Raw genomic sequence first — 25,672 nt, forward strand, 5'->3', positions numbered from 1 at the left:
TCATTTTTATTGTTTTATTATAAGGCACAGTGGAGATTTCACAGTTTTCTCCTAGTTCTTTCAATCTGGCAAGTACAAAATGCACACAGTATTCTGCAATACTTGCTTTACACGGAAACAGTCTTCAAACAGAAAAAAAGACAGCCATATTTTCTGGCAATGCGGCAGGAGCACAGATTTTCAAAGATGTTCATCTTAGACAACAAAACTGATTGAAAAAATAATTAAAGCCCATAATGACATGACTGGCACTCTCACTGCAAGGCAGGTTTGGTGGATATTTGACAGTCAGCCCTAATTTCCTGAAGAGTTAAAGGGGAAATGAGACACATTTTATTCAACTGGAAAGAGTGTGAGGAAATATTTCAGAAGAGACACGTTATAGTGGCTTTACATTTAGTTTAATTACAAAGACATCAAAAAAAATCAATCAAGTTATTTTGTTCAGAAATCGGACTTCGCAGCCTTTCCTTCATCTTGCAGGATGGTCACCAGATGAAGCTAGGTAGCGATGCTCTGTATTTGTACTAAGTATTATCTTTTCATTATTCCTTTATTTGGGGAGCATGTAACAGTCGGAAATAGTTGTGAGATACGCACTGAAGTCTCCAATTTCTCTTAGGCTGTGTTCTCAATGATGACAGCAATACCTTGTCCACCTCCAATACAAGCTGACCCAACTGCGTATTTGCCACCACGACGCCTATACAGAAAGAGGAACAGTGAAAACAAATTGTCTCCCTGATTTACTACATAAGGAAGTTAGTCAAAATGCATTGGGAAACAACTATCAAGAGTTTTCACATGCACAATTAAAGAGAAAGCAACAAAGAATCCTGTGGCACCTTATAGACTAACAGACGTTTTGCAGCATGAGCTTTCGTGGGTGAATACCCACTTCTTCGGATGCAATTAAAGAGAGGGTGTTTTGGAATATTAAAAATATATATAAAATTTTAAGCAGAAGCATAAAAAGTGAAATGTTTCTTCAATGGAATTCAGACCCATTGATCTGGGGCATTCTAAAGTATGATGGAGTTGTTCTTTGGAGTTCAGGATACGAAGGAGAAAAGTAATTGGAAATCTCAGGTTTCAATGTAGTTTAAGTGGCATGGATGGAACATCATTTTATAGTTAAGTAAATTTCTAAAAGCACAGCAGCATTGCTCTGCAAGTTGCACATTAGCGGAGGTTTGCTTTATTACTTCATATTGATAAAGTATTGCAGAAGTATGAATACAAATAGGAAGACATGGTCTCTGCCCTCAAGACATTCAAAACCATGAGGAAACTGTTCACATTAAGAGCGCAGAAAGCTCACTCTTGAGGAGACCAACGCAGGAAGAATTTGCGGAAGCAAGTTTGAAGGAGAGGGAAAGCAGTGGAGGAACAAGAAGTGGGAGTTTTCAAGGGGTGTGTGTGTGTGTGGAGGGTTGGGGGGGGGCAGTATAAGACAACAAGGAGCAAACAGTGAGAAATTAAAGGCCTAGTCCAACGCCCACTGAAGTGTAGGTAGTCTTTGTATTGACTTCAATGGGTTTAGGATCAGACCTAAAGGGAGCAGAGACGACTGGAATGAGAGTAGGAGGAAACAAGACTGGAGTTGCAGGACCCTGAAGTTAAGGACTACGATGTGAAGTGATGCAGTGAGAGACGGGAAGCCAGTGAAGGGATTCTAAAAGGGTGTTGAATGGCAGGAGAGGAAGAGGATTTTACAGCTATACAGTGTCCATCCACAACCCCCTGTACTTGCATCAGCTTTGCAAACAGTGTTGCATGTTTTATCAAGAGCTTCAGCTACATACTCACCTTAATTCATGAACCAGATGAGCAGTGATCCTTGACCCTGATGCTCCCAGGGGATGACCGAGAGCAATGGCACCTCCGTTGACATTGGTTTTTTCAGGGTCTAGACCCAAAACTTTTTCAACTGCCAAATACTGAGGAGCAAAAGCCTCATTGACCTGAAAACAGCAGAGACACAATCAAAATGTAGATGCTTGACTTTCCATCAGAATACACGTTTTTAAAGGATCTCTTTGCAATTGTAAGTTGAAATTTTCTATTTTTTTTTAAATAGAACATGAAGCACAGGTCTATGACAAAGCAACAGTGTAAGATTCCCCTTCCCACTCCACCAAGAGACCTCAAACCAGACTTGCAGTAACAATCTCTAGTGAGTAAGTGGACAGTTCAGTCTTCAAAGCCAATCTACAGCTTCTTTTAAACACAAAAATAAAAAAGCCAGCAGCAATATGGATACCTGCCTTTTAGGATTGGACCAGGGCCACTAACATGTTTCCCATAGAGCAGTAGACAGCTCTCAGAGGGTAACCACTTTTAGTCACTACTGACCAAGGGATGCATTTAAAAATCAGTACCTTAGCGTCTCTGTTGCCTAAGAGAACATGTCACTCCTAGACAAGTTACAGACTACAGGATGTTTTTTAATAAAGGAGCTTTAAGCTCCTGAAAACAGGAGTTTAGAGGAAGCACTGAAAGAAACTTAGTTAAATGGCCAATAGCAGTCACTGCAACAGCCACCTTCAAGGATTTCCTTTCAGTCCATCATACAGGGAAGGAGAACCTTCAAGATTAAACACATCTCATTAGATTATTAACCTACTGCTCCTAATTAGATATAACCTTTCTGTCCACACGGCTCTCCTTACCTCTACCAGATCCATGTCTTTCAGGGAGAGTCCGGATTTCTTCAGGGCCTCAGTAATGGCAGGCACAGGGCCTATTTCAAAATTATACATACATGAGTAGCTGAAGAATTTTACAATAAGCATTTAAACTATTTTTTACATGGGAGAGGCTCATCGAGCCCCACCCTGTGAGCCTGAGGGTGCTCATCAGGTTCCCCAATCTACTGTGGGCCCCTAGTAAGCATTAGGTGGTTTGTGACACGCTAACCAAGTGTCTTATTAAGCAATTTGAGGGCTCCAAAACACAAGAACCCTTAGGAGTGGCTAGTTGGGAACTTCTTCAACCCACTCTCCCACAAGCTTAAGAAGCCTCATTACTGCCTTCCTCTACCTCCACCCACTCATTCAGGCTCCTACTCAACACACCATACAGCTCTCTAGCCAAAATGGGGCCTGCCAGCTTCTTGCCAATCCAAATGAGGCCTAACACTACCTGCAGTCTTCAGGAGCTCCACGAGGCAGCTGCAAATGCCCCATATCTTCTCCCCCCAACCAGTTCTTCTCTCCGGATATATGAAGTACATTAATAAAGACAGACTTTTTGAACTGTGGTGAACATGTGTCTAGCTGTGTGTGTCACAAACTGGGAGTCCCCTCACTGCATTTGTGGTAGAAAAATTGTTGCTCAGGAGATGCAGGTTTAAGCTATAAAGTTTGAGGTCAGTGAGAGCGACTTTTTGGTGGATATTACAGGGGGCAATGGTTTAAAAAAAAAAAAATCACCCTTTTAATGAAACTCAGCTACCTAATTTAATCGAATACACTGAGGGAAAGTAATCCAAAACACAGAGACACATAATCCAGAGAGATACCTGAAAAACATAAATGTTAAAGGAGAATTTGGACTACTAGTGAAAAGCAAATTGGATAGGAGTTTGCAATGTGAAGAGATATCACATTAGAGAGGAGACAAATTATTTTTAATACAACACTGGGATGACCTCCCTTAGAATAGTCTGAGGACTTCAATACTAGAAAGATGTTGGCAACTCAAAGATAAAAGAATATTAATAAAAGCAACAAAAATGAATAAGGGACTGGAGAGAGAGGTAAGTAAAGAATAACTAAGGCACTTTCTTTTTGGCTTTTACCAATTTTTAACAAAAATATTCCCAGATTTTACAAAAGCTATTATTCAGTATTTACCAACTTTCACCTGAATTTTGGACCATCCAACTGCATGAAAATACTGGTTATGTTAAGAAAGTCTAATACACTACATTAGGCAAATTTATTAACATAAACACTTCATAGTGTAAATGCAAGGCTGTTAAGTAAGGCATTGTAGTGGAAAAACATACATACACACACATTTGTGTGTGTATATATGTGTACACCTTGTTAACGTACAGTTCAAGAAATAAACTACAGCATAAAACTTCTCATTTTCAATACTTACAGTTCTCTATTTGTTGTTTTTATGTCTACCCATCCCCCAGTATTAACCCAATTATTTACCAAGAAAACAAAGTTAATTTTTATACCTATTTTCAATTGTTTTTTTTTTGTATAAAAGCAAACCCACACTGATAAATTTCCACAAAATATTAAAGTAAAAACCAAAGCCAGGCCTTGACAGTAAACTGAATAAAAGGCCCGATTCAAAGCCCACTGAAGTCAATGGAAAGATTTGGACTTTGGACCAGGGCCTAAGCGAGGATTTTGCACGTGCATGTGTGTGCAGGAGTGTTAGACATATCACCACACACGTGGTAATATACACAGTGAGTGCCAAGGAAGGAAATAATTGTTAGCCCTCTAATGGGAAAAATGGGATGAAACTAAGTATGGGAAATTACGTTAAACATCTCGAGCAACATCCTAGCTAACTGCCAAACAGGTTCCCAGGAGAATTGGGAGAAGCTCTATGTACTTGAGTCACTGAACACTAGCCTGGGAAAAGCAGGGCAGAGAGTACTGTAGGGAACAACAGAACGTGCGGGGATATTCCCCTTCCATATTGAAATACTTTATGTTGTGTCATTTTCTGAGATGGGGCCCACACGAGTGAATCCCTTTTCTGACAGAGCTCCTCCTATCCCCTAATGGTCAAGGCCCAGCACTGCAGATGTCATTCTTTAAGCCAGTGGTTCCCAAACTGGGCTTTGCAAAATGTTACAGGGGGTTCTCGGGAAAAAATTCCCTAATGGCGGACAGCTGTCCCTACAGACCCCGGGCAGCATGGGGCCAGCAGCCCAGAGCCCCTGGACTTCCAATAGCTAAGCAGATCAAAGCAAGCATATCTATCACAGTGAGGAGATTTAAACTTCAAGACTCCTTATAAGAAATGGAAAGGGAGGTGAATATTTTTTTGCTGTTTTTAAAATTAAATAGGCAGCTAGTGTTGTTTTTAAAATTATTATAAAGAACAAGTTTAAGCTTTGTTGTAACGTGCGTTGTTTGCCTGGACTGCTCAAGACCTGAATGCTTGAGTAGGAGGAACTCTTTGAGTTGGCTTCTTAAATACCTTCATGCTGTTTCACATCTGATACTCCTTGATGAAACATAAGCCTGTTACAAGACAAGGCTCCTATTTCAAAGTGATACAAGCAGGGGGCGGTGCCAGGGTTTTTGGCGCCTTAGGCGCAGGGTGTGCCTGCGGATGCTCCACCGGAGCCGCGGGACCAGCAGACCCTCCGCAGGCACGCCTGTGGGAGGTCCACTGGAGCCGCCTGCCGCCCTCCCGGCAAAATGTCGCCCCCCCAAATCCTGGCGCCCTAGGCGACTGCCTAGGTCGCCTAAATGGAAGCACCGGCCCTGGATACAAGCTACAAAAGTGAGATCTTGGAAGAGTGGTGTCATTTTCATAATGTAATAAAAATACTGTAATGATAAATAGTAATTAATAATAAATAGTGTGTAATAAGCATGTCATAAAAACAAATTTTATATTTCCAAAATCACTGCTTTTATAATTTATACTCAGGTAAAGGAAAAAAATCCCTGTAAATACTCATTTTTAGAAGGGGGTTCGTGAGACTTGACATTTTAATGAAAGGGGTTCACAGGATGTTAAAGTTTGGGAACCACTGCTTTAAGCCAAAGAGATCAGTATCAGATATAGGAGATTTGACAGCAGTCTACCCTATAATAAAAACAACTCACAAACTGTTCCTCCATTGCCATCAGGCTCAGTATAGGGACCCCACAGAACACCCATCGCAAGAACAGTCTCATATTTTTTCATGCTACCAAAAGATTTGCTTCACTGCAACTTACCAATGCCCATGATGTTGGGGTCACATCCAGCCGCATGATAGGCTACTATTCTAGCCAGTGGCGTGAGGCTGTGCTTTTTAAGTGCCGCTTCACTGGCAATGACAAGTGCCCCAGCTCCATCACATACTCCCTTTTAATACAAAAGGAAAACACACTCAATGCACTAACTGCACAATCATTTTATGCCAGAGATATTCATGTAAGAGAAACTTGATGGCAATTGTTTATTACACAAATTAAATACACAATTCTATTCTTAAAGGTCAGTTTGTTCTAAATCAAATTATTTTCTTATTTTGTGGCATTTGAAAATTAATACTAGACACTGAGATTTTATATATTTCAGTGTTTTAAAGGAACTAAAATAGATTCTCTGCCCTGTAAATCTATTTCAGATACTTTAAAAGTCAGTATGTGGACTGGGGTCATCATTAACATTTAATAATTTTTCCAGGGCTGTTAAGGGTGCATGACACTTTACAAACACTCGTACCAGGTTTTCCCATCTGTGCTGTGTGTTATGCCGGGAGGTCAGACTACCTGATTGCAGTTGTCCTTCTGGCTTTAACAAATCTACTAGTCTATAAGATTTATGCCAAAAGATAGCAGTGTGACATTAGGTACCCTAAGCCCATAGGCTGCTCTAAGTTACATCAGCATTTGGTTTGGCCTACAGATGACCCAATGATCAGGGTCCTCCACAAAGCACAGCTCAGCTGAAACCAGAGATCTAGTTTAAAATGCTCATTGTCCATAAAGGAAAGAACAGCAGCTAGTCGCAGCAGAGTTCACACAATCAGTGCAAAGTCAAAACTGCAGCAATACTGATTCAAGGCAGATGAGAAAGTGTGGATGTCTTGTTAAGGGTGATGGTACCAGCATAATGCTGGCAGCAGTGGCTACTCTACTGCACTCCGTTTCTAGAGGAGAGAAGGCAACTGAAGACTCGTTTGTTGTAGGGGTGTTGACAAAGCCACCCAAGCCCAAGCTTTGTACTGCAATTTGAGTTCCAGAATCAGAATTTTTTTTGCAGAAGCCACCCTTGGCAGCCCAGTAACATCTCTGCAAGCGAAAGTATGGTGAAGAAAGACTATGAGAACCCTTGGCATCTAACTATATATAACCCTTCTCAGATCAAAATTCTAACTCCTTATAGTCCGTGAGCTCACCGAAGCATTCCCAGCAGTGACAGTCCCATCTTTTTTGAAGACAGGAGGGAGCTTTCCCAGCTGTTCTATGGTGGTTTGGGGTCTAGGATGCTCATCCTGTTCCATAGCCTGTTTTCCTTTCTTTGTTTTCACTTCAATTGGCACCATCTCAGCAGTGAAGTAACCAGCATCCTGAGCTGCAACAGCAGAAAGAAATGACAAGAATTATAATTAAACAGCAGCAGGTGAATGATCAGTGCTGGCAAACATGTACTTTCATTTGTGATCAACTTTACACTTGTCTACGTAGGTATTTTTTTCAGACTTTATTCTATTTAAATTGATTTTTTTTAAATTGGGCAAAAGAATGCAAACAGGTTTAATTTTTTACAGTGAAGAGTCACCCAGTTTTAAATTTGAGCGTTTCAGGCTTAAATAGTGATTCTGAAGTTTACAATTAAATTTGAACAGTACTGAGTGGATATGCGCCAGCATTTACATCTCCAATGTACATTCTGTCCTGCCGTTGGTTCTACATCTTTATGGCTTGCCAGAGAGTTCGAAAGCTGCACAGTTCACTGAGACAAGAAGGAGAAACACGTTGGGCCAGATCTTCAGCTGGTGTAAATCTGTGTAGCTTCTTTAAAACTAATGCCAGTTTACACCATCTGAGGACCCAGCCCCTTAACGTCAGCAGTATCAGTGTGGTGCAGAACATAGGTTAAACAATACCCCCAGACAATAAAAAGACAAGCCCTCAGATTCAACTCCAAGACATTTACATTTGAGGAAGGTCTGAAATTGTCTTATCTGATTTAATCCTAAAACGACTGTCCCTGTTACTCCTGGGGGAATTCTGCGCCACTGCACAATGCAGAATTAACTTTCTGCGTAGAATTTCATTTTTCCCTGCAGAATTGGTGCTGCCACTAGAGGCTGCTGGACCCAACAGAGCCCGCTGGACCCAACAGAGCCCAAGCTCTCCAGCTTGCAAATACAGGACACCTGCTGCTCGGGGGTGGGGGAAGAAAAGGGGCCTGGAGGGTTCCAGTCAGCTGAGGTTCGTCCTGAAGAAAGGAGGCAGTGTACAGGAAACTCTGTACAAGCCTGGGACCCAGCATCAGGCTGTTTCTCTCTCTCTCTAGATTCCGGGGCTTTAGGGGATGTGGGTGTCTGGGCTGAGGGGCACCCCATGGCTGGGCTCTGGGGTTAAGTGATATGGATGTCTATACAGTCCCTAACATCTCATTCAGTACATTAAAAATAAAAATCACCATATAGAGGGTTAGTTTGACCACTATGCAAAGAAGATTGATGTGGATTATGCTATCATAGCTTAAAAAAACAAAACAAACAAACAAAAAAAACCTTGACTGATCAGGCACAGTAAATTATCCCTGAGAATCAGTAGAAATTTTTCCCAAGAAAAGTACCTGACCTGGTCACGTACTTATGTCCTATACTGAAAGGCTTCAAAATGAGCCATTCCAGTCTGCTAGGTAGACAAATACTTTTATAAACAAATTTAGAAATACCAATATACCCAGTAGACTGGAATGAGGACTGGATATAGAACTGCCTGAGACAGATTTGCCCTCAATATCCTAACAAATCCAGAGGATCCTTTTCATATTTCAGATACATGATACCTGAGTTACACATGATACCTGAGTTACACATTTCAGTTGTACTCTATCGATCCTGCAAAAAGTTATCCATCTGATAAACTTTACTCTCTTAAGTGGCACTTCTCAAATGAGTACAGTTACTTACGTGCATGAGTCCTTACAGATCAGGTCCTAAAATTATTATTAAAAAATTAACGGTGATTAATTGCACGATAAAAAAATTAATCATGATTAATCATGTGATTAATTGCATTGTTAAACTATAACACAATATCATTTAATTAAATATGTTTGGATATTGTCTACATTTTCAAATATATTGATTTCAATTACACAGAATACAAAGTGTATGTAAGAGATAATGCTGCCTGCTTCTTGTTTACAATGTCACCTGAAAGCGAGAACAGGCATTAGCTTGGCACTGTTGTAACCGCTGTCACAAGATTAGTGCATCTGGCCTGTAAATATGAGTCACATGTCCCTTAATGCTTGAACCAGCATTCCAGAGGACATGCATCCATGCTGATGACAGTTTCTGCTCAATAATGATCCAAAGCAGTACAGACTGATGTATGTTCATTTTCATCATCTGAGTCAGATGCCACCAGCAGAAGGCTGATTTTCTTTTTTGGTGGTTTGGGTTCTATAGTTTCTGCATCAGAGTGTTGCTCTTTTAAGACTTCTGAAAGCATGCTCCCTACCTCGTCCCTCTCAGATTTTGGAAGGTACTTCAGACTCTTAAACCTTGGGTTGAGTGCTTTAGCTATGTTTAGAAATCTCACATTAGTACTTTCTTTGCGTTTTGTCATATCTGCAGTGAAAGTGTTCTTAAAAAGAACATGTGCTGGGTCATCATCTGAGACATCTATAACATGAAATATATACCAGAACGCAGGTAAAACAGAGCAGGAGATGTAGAATTATCCCCCAAGTAGTTCAGTCACAAATTTAATTAACACATTTTTTAACAGCCTCATCAGTATGGAAGCATGTCCTCTGGAATGGTGGCTGAAGCATGAAGGGGCATACGAATGTTTAGCATATCTAGCATGTAAATACCTTGCAATATGGGCTATAACAGTGCCATGCAAACACCAGTTCTCACTTTCAGGTGACATTGTAAATAAAAAGCAGGCAGCATTATCTCCCGTAAATGTAAACAAACTTGTTTGTCTGAGAGACTGGCTGAACAAGAAGGACTGAGTGGACCTGTAGGCTCTATTTTACATTGTTACATAAATGCACTCAAAAACAAACAAAAAATCTACATTTGTTCGTTGCACTTTCATGATAAAGAGATTGCACTACAGTACTTGTATGCGGCGAATGGAAAAATGTCTTTTGTTTATAATTTTTACAGTGCAAATATTTGTAATAAAAAATAATAATATACAGTGAGCACTGTACACTTTGTACCCTGTGTTGTAATTGAAAACAATATATTTGAAAACGTAGAAAAACATCCACAAATATTTAATACATTTCAATTGGTAGTCTATTGTTTAACAGTGTGATTAATCACGATTAATTTTTTTAATCACCATTAATTTTATTTTTTTAGTTAATTGGGTGAGTTAACGGAGATTAACCGACAGCCCTAATTATTATTTTAGACCATACATGTTCCTCGTACAGTCATAACTTCTCCCCCTGGCATTCTCATGGCCTCTGGGAGACAAACTCACTATTTGCAGTAGGTGTGCGTGCTTTAATAATTACCACAAAGACAAACCTCTCTGCACTGAGTGTTTTCAAACCGCTCTCTCTCATTTATATTCAAAGCAAAATAAGTCTTGTTTGGATGAATAATGGCAATTAATTTTTTAAACTACGGAATCGTTTCCAGAAAGTAGTTGCTTTATTGTCTTGTTTTCCTTTTAAAAAAAAAAAAAAAAATGCTCACCCAGTGGAACAGGAGCATGTGCAGAACGTAACTGAACTCTTGGGCTTTGTGGGTTCAATCACTGGGAAGAATATTGGCTTCCTTCCTTACAGCAATGCATTGTTACAGTTACCAGCAATATATCTGTACCACCACCAGCAAATATGCTATCTTTTCATCAGGCAAAACTAAAGGAGCTGTTTGGTTACGTGGGAAAGATAATAGTACTTTAGGGAAAGATAACGATGCTTTGTATTTCTAAAAGCACTTTCCACCCAAGGATCTAACAGCACTTTATAGAACACTTTGAGTTATGCCTCACAACACCCCCTGCAAAGTGGGCAATTCTGATTTTACAGATTGAGAAACCGAGGCAAAGGGGATGTTAAGTGCCTTGGCCAAGGTCACACAGCAAGTCGGTGGCACAGCCAGGACTAGCGATCACAATTATTTCCTGACTGCCAGTCCTGTGCTTTAACCTCTATGCTCCATGAAAGCACTAATTAAAACAGGTAATGGGTTTACTAGCAGCAGGTGGAGGATCATTTGTAATGATGCAAAATCTGCTGAAAAACTAATGTTAACAGGACAGAGTCAACTTAAGATAAATGAAAACAATATAATTTCTACCTGGAAATCTTTGACCTATTGGTGTTACAAGTAGCTACTAAAACAACTAATTGAAAGAGATCACAGGATTAAAAAGTTTTTCTTCTGTGGACATTTGATAGCATTTTGTGTATATCATCAGTTCAGTCCCAATCATGCAATGGGATCTGCTAGAATAGGCTTGAGAACTTGACTCTAGCAACTCAGGGCTTGTACACGCTAGCTCTTACTTCGGTATAACTTAAATTGCTCAGAGGTATGGAAAAGTCACTCCCCCAGCAATGCAAGTTACACCGATCTAAGTGCAGGCATGGACAGCACTATGTCAATGGGAGAAGCTGTCCTGCTGACAAAGCTACCGTCACTCATAGTAGTAGAGTAATTATGCCGATGGGAGAGCATCTGCACTAGCAGCGCTACAGCGATGTAGCTACATTGGTGCAGCTGCGCCGCTGTAGTGATTCTATTGTAGACTAGCCCTCAGCAACAGAGGAATAAGACACTTTAAATAAAAAAATAAAAAAAAAAATATTAAATTAAATACACAAAAATTGCCAGAGGAATTTGGGGGCAGGTGTACAACCTGAAACTACTTTAAATTGGTGCTTCATGGTTTGACTGGATTTGAAGTTGATGATGTCCATTTAACTTTTAATTCTCAAAGTTTACTGACCAGCTTTCCATCTCTGCTGTGTTTTCATTGCATATCGGTCACAGTCCTCTCTCGAGATGTTATATTTTGCAGCCAGATTTTCAGCTGTAATTGCCATTGGGGTATTAATGTGCTGGTCCATTAGGCCTGCCCACAAAGAGTCTTCCATCTGCCAGAAACATTATTAAAGGGAAAGTCTTATGCAGAATCAGTATTACAGTATTCGTACTTTAACAAGATCTTCACCAGTGCTTTAGAAGTTATCATTTAAAAAAAAATCTTGGTAACTAATTAGGTTTTATAACTTTATCTGAAGCAGGTGCATGTGAAAAGTACTTCTGTGTAATTGACTACAAGAACTATAGCAGAACTGAAGTGACAATGTACACAAAGAAAACTGGTGAGATCAACAATGCCACAGAGCAAAAAGCTTAATGTGCAGTTCTACCATCAAAAGGGATTTGGGAAAAATAGCTGTGTTTGTCTTTCAACAATTTCCAAATCAAATATTCTCAAGTAAACTGCCAATCCTTCAAATAGTCAGCCTGGGCTCAGCTGATACGTCTTCACTGCAGAGTTACCTTGAGTTATCTACACACCAGTTTCATCTCTGGAGTGAGAGCAGCCACACTACAAAACAATACTTCAGTTGCTGTATTCACTTAAGTGTGATTCTCACTCATGTGTGCCATTAAGACTTCTGGGAACACATCTTATAGTTCTTAGGGCTGCACTAATCTGCACTCTATGAATTCTTTACCAGAGAAGTGTGGGAGAACTCCTCTGTCCTTTCTGGATCCAAGGAGGGAATAGTGGGAATGCAATGGAAGACTATCAGAACAGGTTTTCAATTGTGTTCAGGATTTTGAAGCAATATATCAACTAAACTGAATTCTGAAAGTTTAGGAGTTAATGGATGATGTTAAATTCAGTATAGGTATTAAAAAATAGTTCTGGAATAGTTAAAAAGCTGGCAGTCTTAACAAAAGCTTAGCTGGATCAGACTGACTGTTTTGATAAAACTGTTGTACATTAGATAAAACGCCTCAACATCTGAGTCTGAACCTAATCCACATTAGTTTTGGTTACAAAATTATGGGTCCAGTGTTTTCTACTGCTCTGTGAATGAGACCTAATTAAAACAAAAGAAAATCACATTATCAGACCTTGAGATCTGTTCCGAATTTGGTTCCAAATCGAATGTTTCGGACGATGTATGGAGCCTGGCTCATGCTTTCTGATCCACCACAAAGAACCACTTCTGACTCGTTAAGGCAAATTTCCTATTAAAATAATACAGATGCATCATGTGTAGGTTTTAGGGTTGTCTGTGAAAATAAAATACAGCAATTGCTTCAGTAACATACTTTGCCAATTAGAAAACTAGGTGCATAACTTAAGAAATAATTTATGCTTATGCTATACTAATTTTCTGACAAGGAACTGCAAAAATTGTACAGATTAATGAAACAGCACAATTCTCCGGTCAGTGAGATACTATTACACCAATTTTATAGAAAGGAGGGTGTGGTGGAGAGAGAGAGAGAGATCAAAGCCAAAGTTTTCAAAAGTGGCCTCTCAGCTTGGGTGCTTAGCCTGAAACATACTGGACTTAATTTTTCAGAGATGCTGAGCAACGGAAGGTGCCACTGACTTCAGAGTTGCGGGCACGCAGTACTTCTATAAAAATAAAACAAATAAAGTCAGGTCTTATGATTATTTTGTGGGGTCCCAAAAACACTGGCAGCTTTTGAAAACTTGGCCTAAGTGACATGCCTAAAAATCACACAGCAAGTGAATGGCACAGCCAGAAACAGAACCAAGGAGTCCTGATTCCTAGTCCCTTGCTCTGACCATTAGGACACACTGGCTCCTCAAACATTTTGCTACACTGATTTTTAATTGAAGAGGAATATTTTTAAATCTACAGTGGACTCTCAGAGTTACGAGCACCAGAGTTACGAACTGACCAGTCAACCACATCTGATTTGGACCTGGAAGTATACAATCAGACAGCAGCAGAGACAAGAAAAGCAAATACAGTAAAGTACTGTGTTAAATATAAACTATTTAAAAAAAAAAGGGAAATTAAAAAAAACAGATTTGACAAGGTAAGGACTTTCTGTGCTTGCTTCATTTAAATCAAGATGGTTAAAAGCAGCATTTTTCTTCTGCGTGGTAAAATTTCAAAGCTGTATTAAGTCAATGTTCAGTTGTAAACTTTTAGAAGAACCATCATAACGTTTTGTTCAAGTTACAAACATTTCAGAGTTACAAACAACTTCCATTCCCAAGGTGTTCGTAACTCTGAGGTTCTACTGTGAGCAGAGTTGAAACTATTTTTATATTAATTCAGTATAGACTATTATTAGCCAAACATTAAAAAAAGTGTATTACCGGGGTTGTATTTTAAATTGTGCAGCACCTTTCTGGCAGGGAAGGGAAGCACCTTGTAAAACAATTTTTGTGCAAGTCTTGTAAAAGTAATTGTGGTAGAGTTTTTTTTGTGGACACCTTCATAAAAAAAACTCCATGAAAGAAAGAAAATTTGGACTTCACCATAGAATTATAACCTTACTCTCTGCATTCAAACTAACAAATACTCCTGGGTATGTCTACACTAGAAAGATACATCATGGACCTCAATCAGAGTAGCTAACCTCAATGTATCTTTCTAGTACAAAGCCAAAAGAGTGTGTTATGAACTGTTTCAAGAATTATAACCTCAACTTTAAATTTTCTTAATCTTGAGGAATTTGTTTTTGTGGCAGAATTTTTTCAAACTGACATTTATTTTTTAGCTGTAATGATTACTCAAGCTTGCACAAAACACTGTTTAATTTTATAAGGTGCTTCTCTTCCTTAAACACCACTCTGCACAAACAAAATAAAAATATTATATGAAATGTTTCATCCTTGGATAAAAGGAAGGATAAACTGTCTTGTGTGAACAGTAAAACATAATTTCACTGCTAAAATAGCAGAAGTCAAGGTAGACGTTACCAGCTTCTTGAACTGAGAGGTGTACATCAAGGTAGCTCACCTCAATGTATTTTTCTAGTGCAGAGAAAATCACAGTGGGTACAGCGAAAGGTCTGCTTCTTGACTGTGACAACATGCAAACTGTTACAAAAACAGCTGTTTTTGTTATGGGAATGGAAAGGAGGTAGACTGCTGCTGTTAAAAAAAAAAAAAAAAAAAAAAAGCCTTACATATATAGTGAACTTCATATGTGAATCCCTATCAGAGCATACACTGAACATCTGTATGTCTAATTAGAAACTTTTGGAGAAGATTGTCTAGTGATTATAAAAAGAGGAAGAGAAGTCAGGAGATCTGAGTGGTGTTCCATTAAACATATTGTGACTTGCACAAAGTCATTAACTTCTATTTCCATTAGGCTCCCTTGCTTTAAAACGAGGATACTATTATTAAACTGTTTTTGTGAAGTGCTTTGAGATCCTTGGAAGACAGACATTTTAGAAATACAAGTGACTGCTGTTACAGTTCCAGGGTAACTGCACCTTTGACCCCTTTGTAGTATCCCCACTCGGTCTCATGCCTCCAGCCATCACCTCTTTCGTGTTAAAGAACATATGTTCTTCTCCCTCTTGCCTGTGAATTTAAGCTGCAGTTTCTTCCTTCAATTCACTGTGATCACCTTAAGAAGCTTGAGTTCAGTATTTGCTGTCCTGCTCTAACCCAAGGGCTACGACTGAATTTACCAGTGACCAACCAACCTTCATACAGCAAAATAGTCATTTGAAGCAAAAGCATTACAGAGAAAATGTATCTCGAACGCAACAAACAGCTTATACGTATGCATGACTTACCAGGTATCACCCACCTTCCTCATGGAGACCTGGGAGGTTTCAAAGTCCTCCAAAGCCTTTCTGCAGGGGCTGTCCCTCTTGTTTAGTCTCACGTCAGCTCCATTATGATCCTTTACAGTAGGCTGCCCACTTAATACAATTCTTAGTTCTTTGTCTGTTGGGCCTCTTGAACCCAATATTCCTCAGGAGGTGGTACTTTCAACCCAATTGTTTAGCAGTCTAAGGATTTACATTAGTTACCCCTCAGTGATTTTAGTTCCCGCTAGTTCACTCATGCTAGGTGACTTCCCCATAGTCATTGCATTGCTTGTCTTGTTTCAAGAAAAAAGTTAACTGTGTCACACCCAACGGGTAACAATACAAGGTGAAAGGGGAAATTGAGTCACTCTCGTTCATAAAAATATATCAGAGGTTTCTCAGTTCTCTACACTGCTAGCTATTTCAGTTACCCAAGTGGTTACATCAGCAGAAAGTGTGAGAGCTAAAAAATACTCTGAAACTTCTGAAGCCCAACCTGCTTCTATTGACTCAAGCGGGTGCAGGATCAGGCTCCATGATGAAGAGAACAGAGTGCATCTGCAACACAACTGAGCTTTATTGAGGGTATGTTTACACTGGAATAAGTGCCTGAGGCATGGCCGCAGCTGGCCTTGGTCAGCTGACTTGGACTCGTGAGGCTAAAAATTGCAGTGTAGACATTTGGACTTGGGCTGGAGCCTAGACTCTGGGACCCTCCCACCCCTCGTGAGGTCCTAGAGCTTGGGCTTCACCCCAAGCCTGAATGTCTACACAGCAACTTTACAGCACTGCAGCCTGAGCCCCGTAAGCCTGAGTCAGATGACCGGGGCCAGCCACAGGTGTTTAAATGTTGTTTAAGTACCCTTAATTTTGTAAAAGTTGCTGCTTTCTTGTCCTCCATCCCCTTCTCAACTAGCCCTAATGAATTTTTTTACACTAATTATATGAATGTCTTTAGAAGGTTGAACTCTTGTATGCAACAACAGAGCTCCATGGGAAATCCCTATAAATATGGAAAGTTAAGCAAACATTTGATTTTCAGTTCCAAGGCACTCCAACATTTACTACAAAGGCACCTTTAAATTCCTCCTTAAGATATATGTTTATTGGGATGCTCACAGGAGATCACTTACTGATAACAGCTGAACACCATCACGGTATTCAGCAGGGAGTCATTCTTCAGCTAATTCAAACCCCCAGCACTTGTTTCAGAACACATCCCCTCTCTCACTACAGCAGTTTGATAAAAGCTATGAATAATATATAATTGTAGCCAATATACAGAGAACAAGTATTGTACCTGACATCCATTGGCGATGGACTGGAAACCAGAACCACAGAGTCTGTTGACAGTAAGGGCAGGAACGGGGATAGGAACTCCCACACGCAAACCAACATGCCTTGCAATATAAATAGCATCTGAGGAGCTCTGTAAAGTGAAAAAAATAGCAGCATTTGTAAACTGCTAATTTACTTGGACAACAACTGTTTTAAACAGATCAAAACAGGATACCTAACACCTCAGGTAAATGTTAGCTCTGGAGGACCCGATTCCTTTGACCCGATTCCTTGACAAGTATAAGCCACAGGAAGCATTTATATTGTTTCAAAAAATCTTTTCCCAAAGTATCTCCTGAAAGCAGGTTTCTGAACGTATTTCAAAAGAGACCCTTTCCCACCAGAGCTACATGCCAGCCTGAAAATGGTACTGCAGCTGAAAAGTTTCAAGATATAAGAGGCAATAGTAACTAATTCCCTCCACTAACTGATGATAACCACACATTCAGTAGGGCGCCTGCTGACAAAAGCACCAAATCCTGATTGGTGACAACCAATAACTTCAACTGGAGTTGCAGGTACTAGGAATGCATCAGGACCAGGACCAGAAAAAGTGGGTAATGAGAAAAAAGAGCATCTATGTTCAGCAAGCAGGTAAATGTATTGTTTTATATCTGCTTTGTGTGAGAGTAAAGACAACGGATAGATTTTTTTTTTTAAAAAGCCCTAACTCATCTGTATAGTAAAATCTCATTTCCTAAAGAGGTTTTTAAATATGAGTGAGTTACCAGCCATTGCCCCACTGCTGTTTGATGATCAAAACACCTGTACATAGACTAGTAACATTTAGGGCCAAACCCACAATAACTTCCATCAGAGCAAAAGCATCTATGAGTCCAGGGGTCGTCAGCCTTTGGTGCCTGGCCCATCAGGGTAAAGCTGCTGGCGGGCTGGGCTGGTTTGTTTATGTGGAGCGTCCGCAGGCACAGAGCCCCTCAGCTCCCAGTGGCTGCGGTTTGTGGTTCCTGGCCAAAGGGAGCTGTGGGAAGCACTGTCTAGCAGTGTCCACATTTTGATTCAAGACAGACATTTGTCTCTTGTGGGGAAAAAAAGAAAGCTTGATTTTGGCAAGACTACCATTACCACTGTGATTTTATTAGCATGGCACTGTTCTTTGTACAAAAAACAGCCTGAAATTTGGATGCACTGATTTGTCTATGATGCTATCTAGATCAGGCACCATGCTTATAAAATGGGATGAAACCAAACAAAACAGTTCAGCTGCTAACCGTAGATGACAAAACACAAGTATCAAAGGGTAAAATGTACATATGGTTGGCAGTTATTAATGGGAGAAAAACAAAGCAAAGTTTATTTATACTTCATGACCATTCTCTGGTCTCAGCACTCTTGGAAAAAACAGTCACTGGCCAGGTACAATATTTTTAACACTGAGGGTAATTAACTACTGGAACAATTTACCAAGGGTTGTGATGTATTCTCCATCACTGGCAATTTTACAATCAAGATTGGACGTTCTTCCTAAAAAGGCATTCTCTAAGAATTTTTTCAAAGAACTTCCATGTTATAAAGGAGGTTAGAGACCTATACAGGAGACTAGACAGTTGTTCCTTCTATCCCTGGAATCTATAGGCTGAAGATGAAAAAGATCCTAATAATGCTTAGTCAGCCTGTCCAAAAATGAAGCTAGTGACCTAGTCATGTGGGTGAGTACAGACTACTGCACCGTAAGCAATTGTGCCTTGAGACGATAAGCTCTTTGGGGGCAAGGATTTGTTTGTTCCGTTTCATCCACCCATCCAGGCCACTAACTTGCCTGGTGCTATCAATAAGATATTACATTTATTTTGCATTTCTTTAAAGAATTTCTAGGGTTCTCAGGTATTATAAGCCCCAGCAAAACAGCGATTAACTAAAACCCAAAGAAACCAATGTTTGTTCAGTTCTAACTCTGAAGTCATGGACTACTAAGAAGAGCAGTATACCCAGGGGCTTGAAATTCAATGAGAATACAAACTGTTTTTTTAATCAGATTGCATTTCACAGAAAGACAGGCTTCCCCAGTTTAAATTATCCTGGTCCCAACAAGGTCAATGGAAGCATGGTCAGCCCCTTAAACATAAAAGGGAATCACTTAATTATTAATACTTTGTATTTCCAGCCCCTTGATTTATTTTTTGGCTCATCCAACAGCACCCAATTGAACAACAGATGCAGTTATATGTAGAAATGCATTAGGGAAAGGTGTTCAGCAAGTAACTAGGTACCAGCAATTATTCCATCCTACTAACCTGCATGACATTACCCACAATGACACTGTCAATGATCTCAGGGGAGACTTTGCCAGCAGACAGTGCAGCGCGTGCAGCATATTCAGTCAGGTCAGTGGCTGTGAAGTCCTTGAGCAGACCTCCATAAGCCCCAAAAGGTGTTCGCTTGGCTGAAACAATGAACACACCTAGAACACAAACAAGAAAAATCCATAGGTTTAAATTAGGAAAAGGATGGACAAGATTCATTTGATTTTCTTGAGTGAGATATGGATCAAATCTGTGAGGAAGAGAATGGACATTGAATAAAGAGATGTTTCAGGTAATTAGGTTGAGAACCACTGATGTAATCCACCTCTGCTTTTTTCCATTTGTGGACGCCTAAAAAATGTCAAATGGAGGTGCAGATGCCAGGGGTCCGAAGACCTCAGGTTGAAAACCACTGCACTACATCACCCAGAGGATCAGTAAGATTATCAGTAACTATATAGTGCTGTAAATTTACATAGGGCTTTATAAACAAAGAAAATATGGTCCCTCCCTAACCTGAACACCTTACAATCCGAGATACACCAGACACAGCCTGGAAAAATATTTCAGAGAAGGAGGCATGTGTGGAATGAATAGTCAGGAGGAGAAGCTAAGGAGGATTCCATGAATAAGTGTTTTTTAAAGAGAGATTTAGAGGAAAGTAAGGGAGCTTGAATGTGCAATAGACAGAAATTGTCATATCAGATCAGCCCAGTGCTCCATCTAGTTTAACGCCCTATTTCTGACAATAGTCAGTACCAGATACTTCAGAAGAAGAATGTACAAGAAAGCCCAAAATGGACAACTATAGAATAACCTGCCTATTGGGGAAATTTCTTTTTAATTGCCATCAGTAAATTGTTGATTTAGACCAGGAAGCAGAGAAGGCAGCTCGATGCAGAAGCAAATTATTTTAAATCACCTCTTTTTTTTTTAATTTTAAAGGCTTTTACTTTAAAAAAAAATAGTATTTCCTCATCTAATTGCATGTGCGGGCATCTTATACAGACCCACACACAGTGAAGAGAAATAGCCTAACTTTAATTTTCTATATCACAAATGGAACATATATTGATAAGATGCATCTAGGTGAAAAATGACTAGGCGCAAGCCACGAACTTTTACCCATAGCTACTTCCTCAATTTCTTGTCTGGTGAAGGGTGCCATAAGGTATCTAAACGTATTGCCACACTTGCCATAAGGTATCTAAACGTATTGTAAGAAACTTTAAGAGGATGTATAAAGATGTAGTAGTGTGTAAAAATGACAGTGACGTGTGTCATCTATTACTCCGAAATGGAAAACTGCCTTCTGTTTCTCCCACTCTTTTTATATTTTTGGAGCCCACAATGCTTGTGATTGTAATGATGGCTATTGTAAAAGAAATGCCAGTTTAAGGGAACTTTCTGAACTGACCAAAGTTCAAGCTTGCCCACCTCAATGAATATTGGATGTATTGTTGGAAACTGAGACATCTGATATCCCTGATTTGCCTGGAAGACCTTCTGGGAGGTGCCATAAGGCAGAGCATGCTAGAATTTCAACAGTCAAGACAGACATTAGTTGGGATTCTGAAAGGTGAAATCAAAGGAGTTAGAGACCTATGTATCTTGGCAGAATTGACAAATATCTTTAAGCACCTAACGTCCATTGATTTCAGTGGGGAAATAGACACCTAAATGCCTACGGTATGTGAATCCCACCCATTGTGTTCTTTTGGGCCCCCATGATACTTCTACTTTTCAGGACTGGCCTTATGGAAGGAGATAACACAGACTATGACAGGCCACGTCAGCCTGTCCAGCCTAAATGCTTGGAAGACCTACCAGTTTGTGGTACTGACCAGCGATGCCATATGAGCATCAGTAAAAGTTCATGCTGGCAAAGGTACCAACAATAATTTTCTGAACAAGTCCTGCTTAAAAAATTACAGTATTTAACTTGCATCTGATGAAGTGGGTATTCACCCACAAAAGCTCATGCTCTAAAACGTCTGTTAGTCTATAAGGTGCCACAGGATTCTTTGCTGCTTTTACAGTATTTAACTGTTTCCTTGGTTTAGTGAGAAGTGTCAGCAAGACCAAGAACTAAGAGCTGCTGTTTACTACTGAATTACAAATAATATATTCTGCCTTGGGAACTGGGAGGGAAAGCAAATAGGATAGACATTTAACATACAGGAACTTCAGGAGGGAGACTGAGTTTACGTTAAGGCCCGAGAGGTAAACTAGCTTTGTTTTGATTTTAAAATTTCAACCAATTCAGTTGATTTCTTTACCACAGCCAAGGTCCTATAAAGGGGGGTTTGGAACTAAAGGACAACTGCATTCTTAGGTTCCTGGGATTAGGATTTATAAGAATTTACTATGTGCTGTACTGACCTCATGATTTTATTACAGGCAGTAATAATTTGACATAACTAATTGGCAATTTAATTCAGCATCATTATTAACCCACTGATTGGATTCCAGTTGTGCCCTTGATTTGATAACTGTATGTTTACATTTTAGTTAGTTTAGTAAGAGCTTATAGTAGTTGGCCTTAGTGATATGTTTATTTGAACTTAATTTTGCTAGTTTATTAATTTTAATAAAACTGTACAAAAAAATTACACAGCCATTTTTTCTATCAAATTAGCAACTTGAGCCAGAATCCTTGAGATCTAAGGTAAATTAGTCAAATTACTCAAGAGCCCACTTGACTCTAAATTAAACCTTGTCTCTCACGCATACCCTCCCTCCACACCAAACCCAGTCCACTCTACAGCTGGTAGAATGTGGCTGATACCATCTGAACTTTCAGAATTCTGTGATGAGCAAAGAGAGTTCAATCATCATCAAAACAGGACAGACTGATTGGCCTCAGTGATCTTTCACTGCTCAGGAGTTCTTTATGCATTTTGCTGAGGTAAAAAAAAACACCCTCGGATTTATTGCCTTCCCTCATGGCCATTACGAAACATCTGAAGTCATTATTATTTTCAGGGAGAGGAAACTAGAAAACAGCAGACTGACCTAAAATGTATAGAATAACCATGGATTACTGACATCCCCACCCAGCAGTCTCAAAAACAAAAACCTCCTACATAACTTTGCATAGAAGGACTCCTTATCCAAACCCCATGTTATGAATGGAAATGATGGAAAGCGATGGAAAGTTAAGGAACCATAAGAACACTTGGAAAAATCTTGTGCCAACACAGGAGAATGAGAATCCTGAATTAAGAGGGTGACTATACATCCGATCTTGGTCGGGACAGTCCCTTTATTAAGCCCTGTCCTGGCCGTCCTGACTTTTGCTTTAAAAAAAAGTGGGCATTTGTCCCATTTGCTCTTGCCAACTGATCGACTAACATCAACTATGTTCTGACTCAGCAGAGTGCACTACAGACTGATCCCACTCAGTAGGGATAACTTGTTAAGGAGGATAGCATTTTGCAACTGAAATCCTGTGCTACAGTTACGCTGTTAGCCAGGCACAAAGCTAAACCATAATAATAATAATAATAATAATTCTTATTTGTACTCTGGTTGAACTTAGAGGCCTACTCATGGAACAGAGCGGAGACCCAATACTAAGCACTACACAAACACGTACAAAACAACAACAAAAAATGACATTTCCTATCCTGAAGAGTTTATAATGCAAGTAAATAAACCATTAGTTTTTTATCTCAATCTCATATACAATCTACCCTTAGCTGAGAGCAGCCATTGCTATTAACAGATGTGTTAAAATAGGGGTTCTCAATCTTTTTTTGCTGGGACACCCTTTAAAAATATTTCAGGCTGTGATGACCTCTCTAAAAAAGACTGACAACCCCTCCATACCATGCCATGCTTACTTCAGCGCTGCTGCTGGCCATGGCACTGTCTTCAGAGCTGGGTGCCCAGCCAGCAGCCGCCACTCTCGTGATTCCCTTACAATAGTCTTGCAACCCGTTTTTGGGTTGGACCCCCCCCGTTTGAGAAATGCTAAAAAGTGTTACGCTTTTACCTTAAACAATTACACAGGTTCAGTCAGGATGTGAGATTCAAAAGACAGGGGGGTACCATCAAATTCTTGGGGAAATACCCTGGTGAGCAGCAGAGCCCTTTGACTCAGCTGTTGGCAAGTGGAAGTATGCTGGGATATTTACTACAGTGCTGGCCCTGGATCATGATGTAGGGCTTTAATGACAGCTTTGGTCAGTGGGCTTTTCCAAGTCCTGGGTTTATCAGTACCAAAGAGATTGATCAAAGAGTTAGCGAATGTAATGTTAAGACCTCTAATTACCAAAATATCTTGTTCAAAGTCTCCACACTGAGCAAGGCAAGCAATGCTTTAACCCTTCCCCCAGTTTTCTTCTCTGGATGGCAAAGTGGTAACAAATAAGGCCAGCACAATTCACCTTTGCCTTATATAAATCTACTTCCAAAGGTTAATTAACATAGAAAGATGGTTAATGATACAACTGTGAATGTGATAAATTCAAGCTCTGGAGCTAATATGGCACACTGGGTTTTTTGTTTTAAAGGGATGGAGAGGAAATACAATCATTAAGTAAAAATACACTCAAATCCATGGAGAGCCAAAATGTGATTGCTTCCCATGGTTTTCAGAGTTGACTGGCTAGCTGGGATGAGGTGTCAGCGCACTTGAGGTTGGTGACCCAGAGCACACTCTTTAAAAAGTTTCCAGTATATTTTCAACATGCTCCAAGACTATGGACTTAGAGCACTGCCTTTTGGGGCTGACTGGGCAAAGCCCTCTTGTTCAACTGTATTTTAACCAAAGGTTTATTCCCCCATAACCTTTAAACAAACAAGGGTGTAATGAAAACAAGGCATTTTGGATTAGACTGTCTAGGAATCTCTTAGTGAATGAACTCAGTCAGCTTTATATTGATTTCAGACAGACTGAAGTTTTAAATTTTGTCTGAGATTTCTACATTCCAGGACACAGGAGGCTAAGTATATTAGTGAAATGATGGCACAATCTCCTGAGATGCCAAAGCATATAGTATTTAATAGCCCCATGCTAGTTAATTAGACAGAACAACACAGGTGTTGCTGACTCAAAGGGCCCGAGGCGGAGCAACAGCAGGGTTTTTTGCCGGTGTCGTGTGCTAAACTAACACACAGGGTGAGAGAAAGCACCACGTTTATTTTAGCCCAAATAAGGGTGCCAGGAAAAAGAAAAAGCTCAATCCTGCACACACCACACGGGGGGGTCCAGCATTTATACCCCTTGTGTGTGTTGTTTGTTTTTTGTTTTTTTTCCCCCCCCTCCCCCCTTCCCAACAGCAGTTACTTTAAACATTACATTTCAGCATGTTAGAAAAGTTCCCATGCTTTGTCTTATCTTGTTTGCCCAGTAGAGCATGTAGACTTTTTCCCCCCCACCCCGCTTTTGCTGTTTTTCAAACCTGCTGCTCTGCACTGCTGAGACAGCTGACACATTTGCTTGCTGTCTGTCTCTTAGCATCTTAGGCTGGTTCACAGCATGGAAGACCTCACTTTACCACTTTGGTTTTTTTACCACTTTGGTGACACCAAAGGCTTTGAAGAAGGTACTTTTTGAGCCAGAGATATGAGATGAGGGCAAGGGCAGTGGGGGAAGTGAAAATAAAATTGTGTATCCCTTTTTGCTGGCAGGGGAATCGAGAGTATGTTAGAAGAACATTGCATACTTTTATATATTTACAATCATGTATGTAACACACACACTTTTAACTTTTTGAATCTCAACATCCCTCCTTATTGTTTGACTCCCATAATTTCCTGCAACAGTGAAAATGTACATTGATAAAAACCTAAAAACAAGCTTTAAAATAAACATGAATCTTAGCCGCCGAAATTATAAACAAAATAAAAGACGAATTCTATGAAACTCAGGTACAGTTGTGCTGGCAGCGATTTGCACCACAGCTCAAAGGCCGCAGCGAGGAGCCCCTGAAAACAGAGGCCTCACCCTGCGGGTTTCAGACACTCGACCCTTTATTTCATGGAAACAGAGGGGGTGCGGGGGTCACCCTATAACGTGGCGCACAAGGGAGTCTGGGACGTGACCGCCAGACACGCGGCGCGGGCGGGCTGCTGCCAGGGGCACACGGGCTGGCAGGGCCTGGCTGAGACGGAACATTTTTGGGGCGAGCGCCTTACCTCTGAGCAGAGCCATGGCTGGGCTGGGCTGGGCTGGGCTGGGCTGCTGCTGCGGCTGAAGGTCCCCGCGCCTTCCTGTCTGCTCCGCCGCCCAACCACCGGGCGTGGGACGTGACTGCCCAGGGGCGGGGGCGGGGCCGGGCCCGGCCCCTACCCCGCCCCTAATTCCCGCCTCACGCGGCACTGCCCAGGGGCCAGCCCCCTACCCCGCCCCTAATTCCCGCCCGCC

The 25,672-nt window shown here is 40.4% G+C and overlaps 1 protein-coding gene across 1 annotated transcript; it reads right to left on the minus strand.

Moving 5' to 3' along the window:
- Window positions 1–25,592, minus strand: ACAA2 (acetyl-CoA acyltransferase 2). The gene is made up of 10 exons (XM_039543126.1): window positions 25,444–25,592; window positions 19,291–19,457; window positions 17,001–17,129; window positions 13,016–13,132; window positions 11,871–12,018; window positions 7,100–7,275; window positions 5,931–6,060; window positions 2,673–2,743; window positions 1,810–1,964; window positions 1–703 (listed from the first exon to the last, which is right to left on the minus strand). Exons 1-10 carry the CDS (start codon window positions 25,457–25,459, stop codon window positions 619–621), a joined length of 1,194 nt encoding a protein of 397 aa, XP_039399060.1. The 5' UTR covers window positions 25,460–25,592; the 3' UTR covers window positions 1–618.
- Window positions 25,593–25,672: the final 80 nt, after the last annotated feature.

The sequence above is a fragment of the Mauremys reevesii genome, linkage group 6 (genome assembly GCF_016161935.1).
Source record: "Mauremys reevesii isolate NIE-2019 linkage group 6, ASM1616193v1, whole genome shotgun sequence".
Classification (NCBI taxonomy): Eukaryota; Metazoa; Chordata; order Testudines; family Geoemydidae; genus Mauremys; species Mauremys reevesii.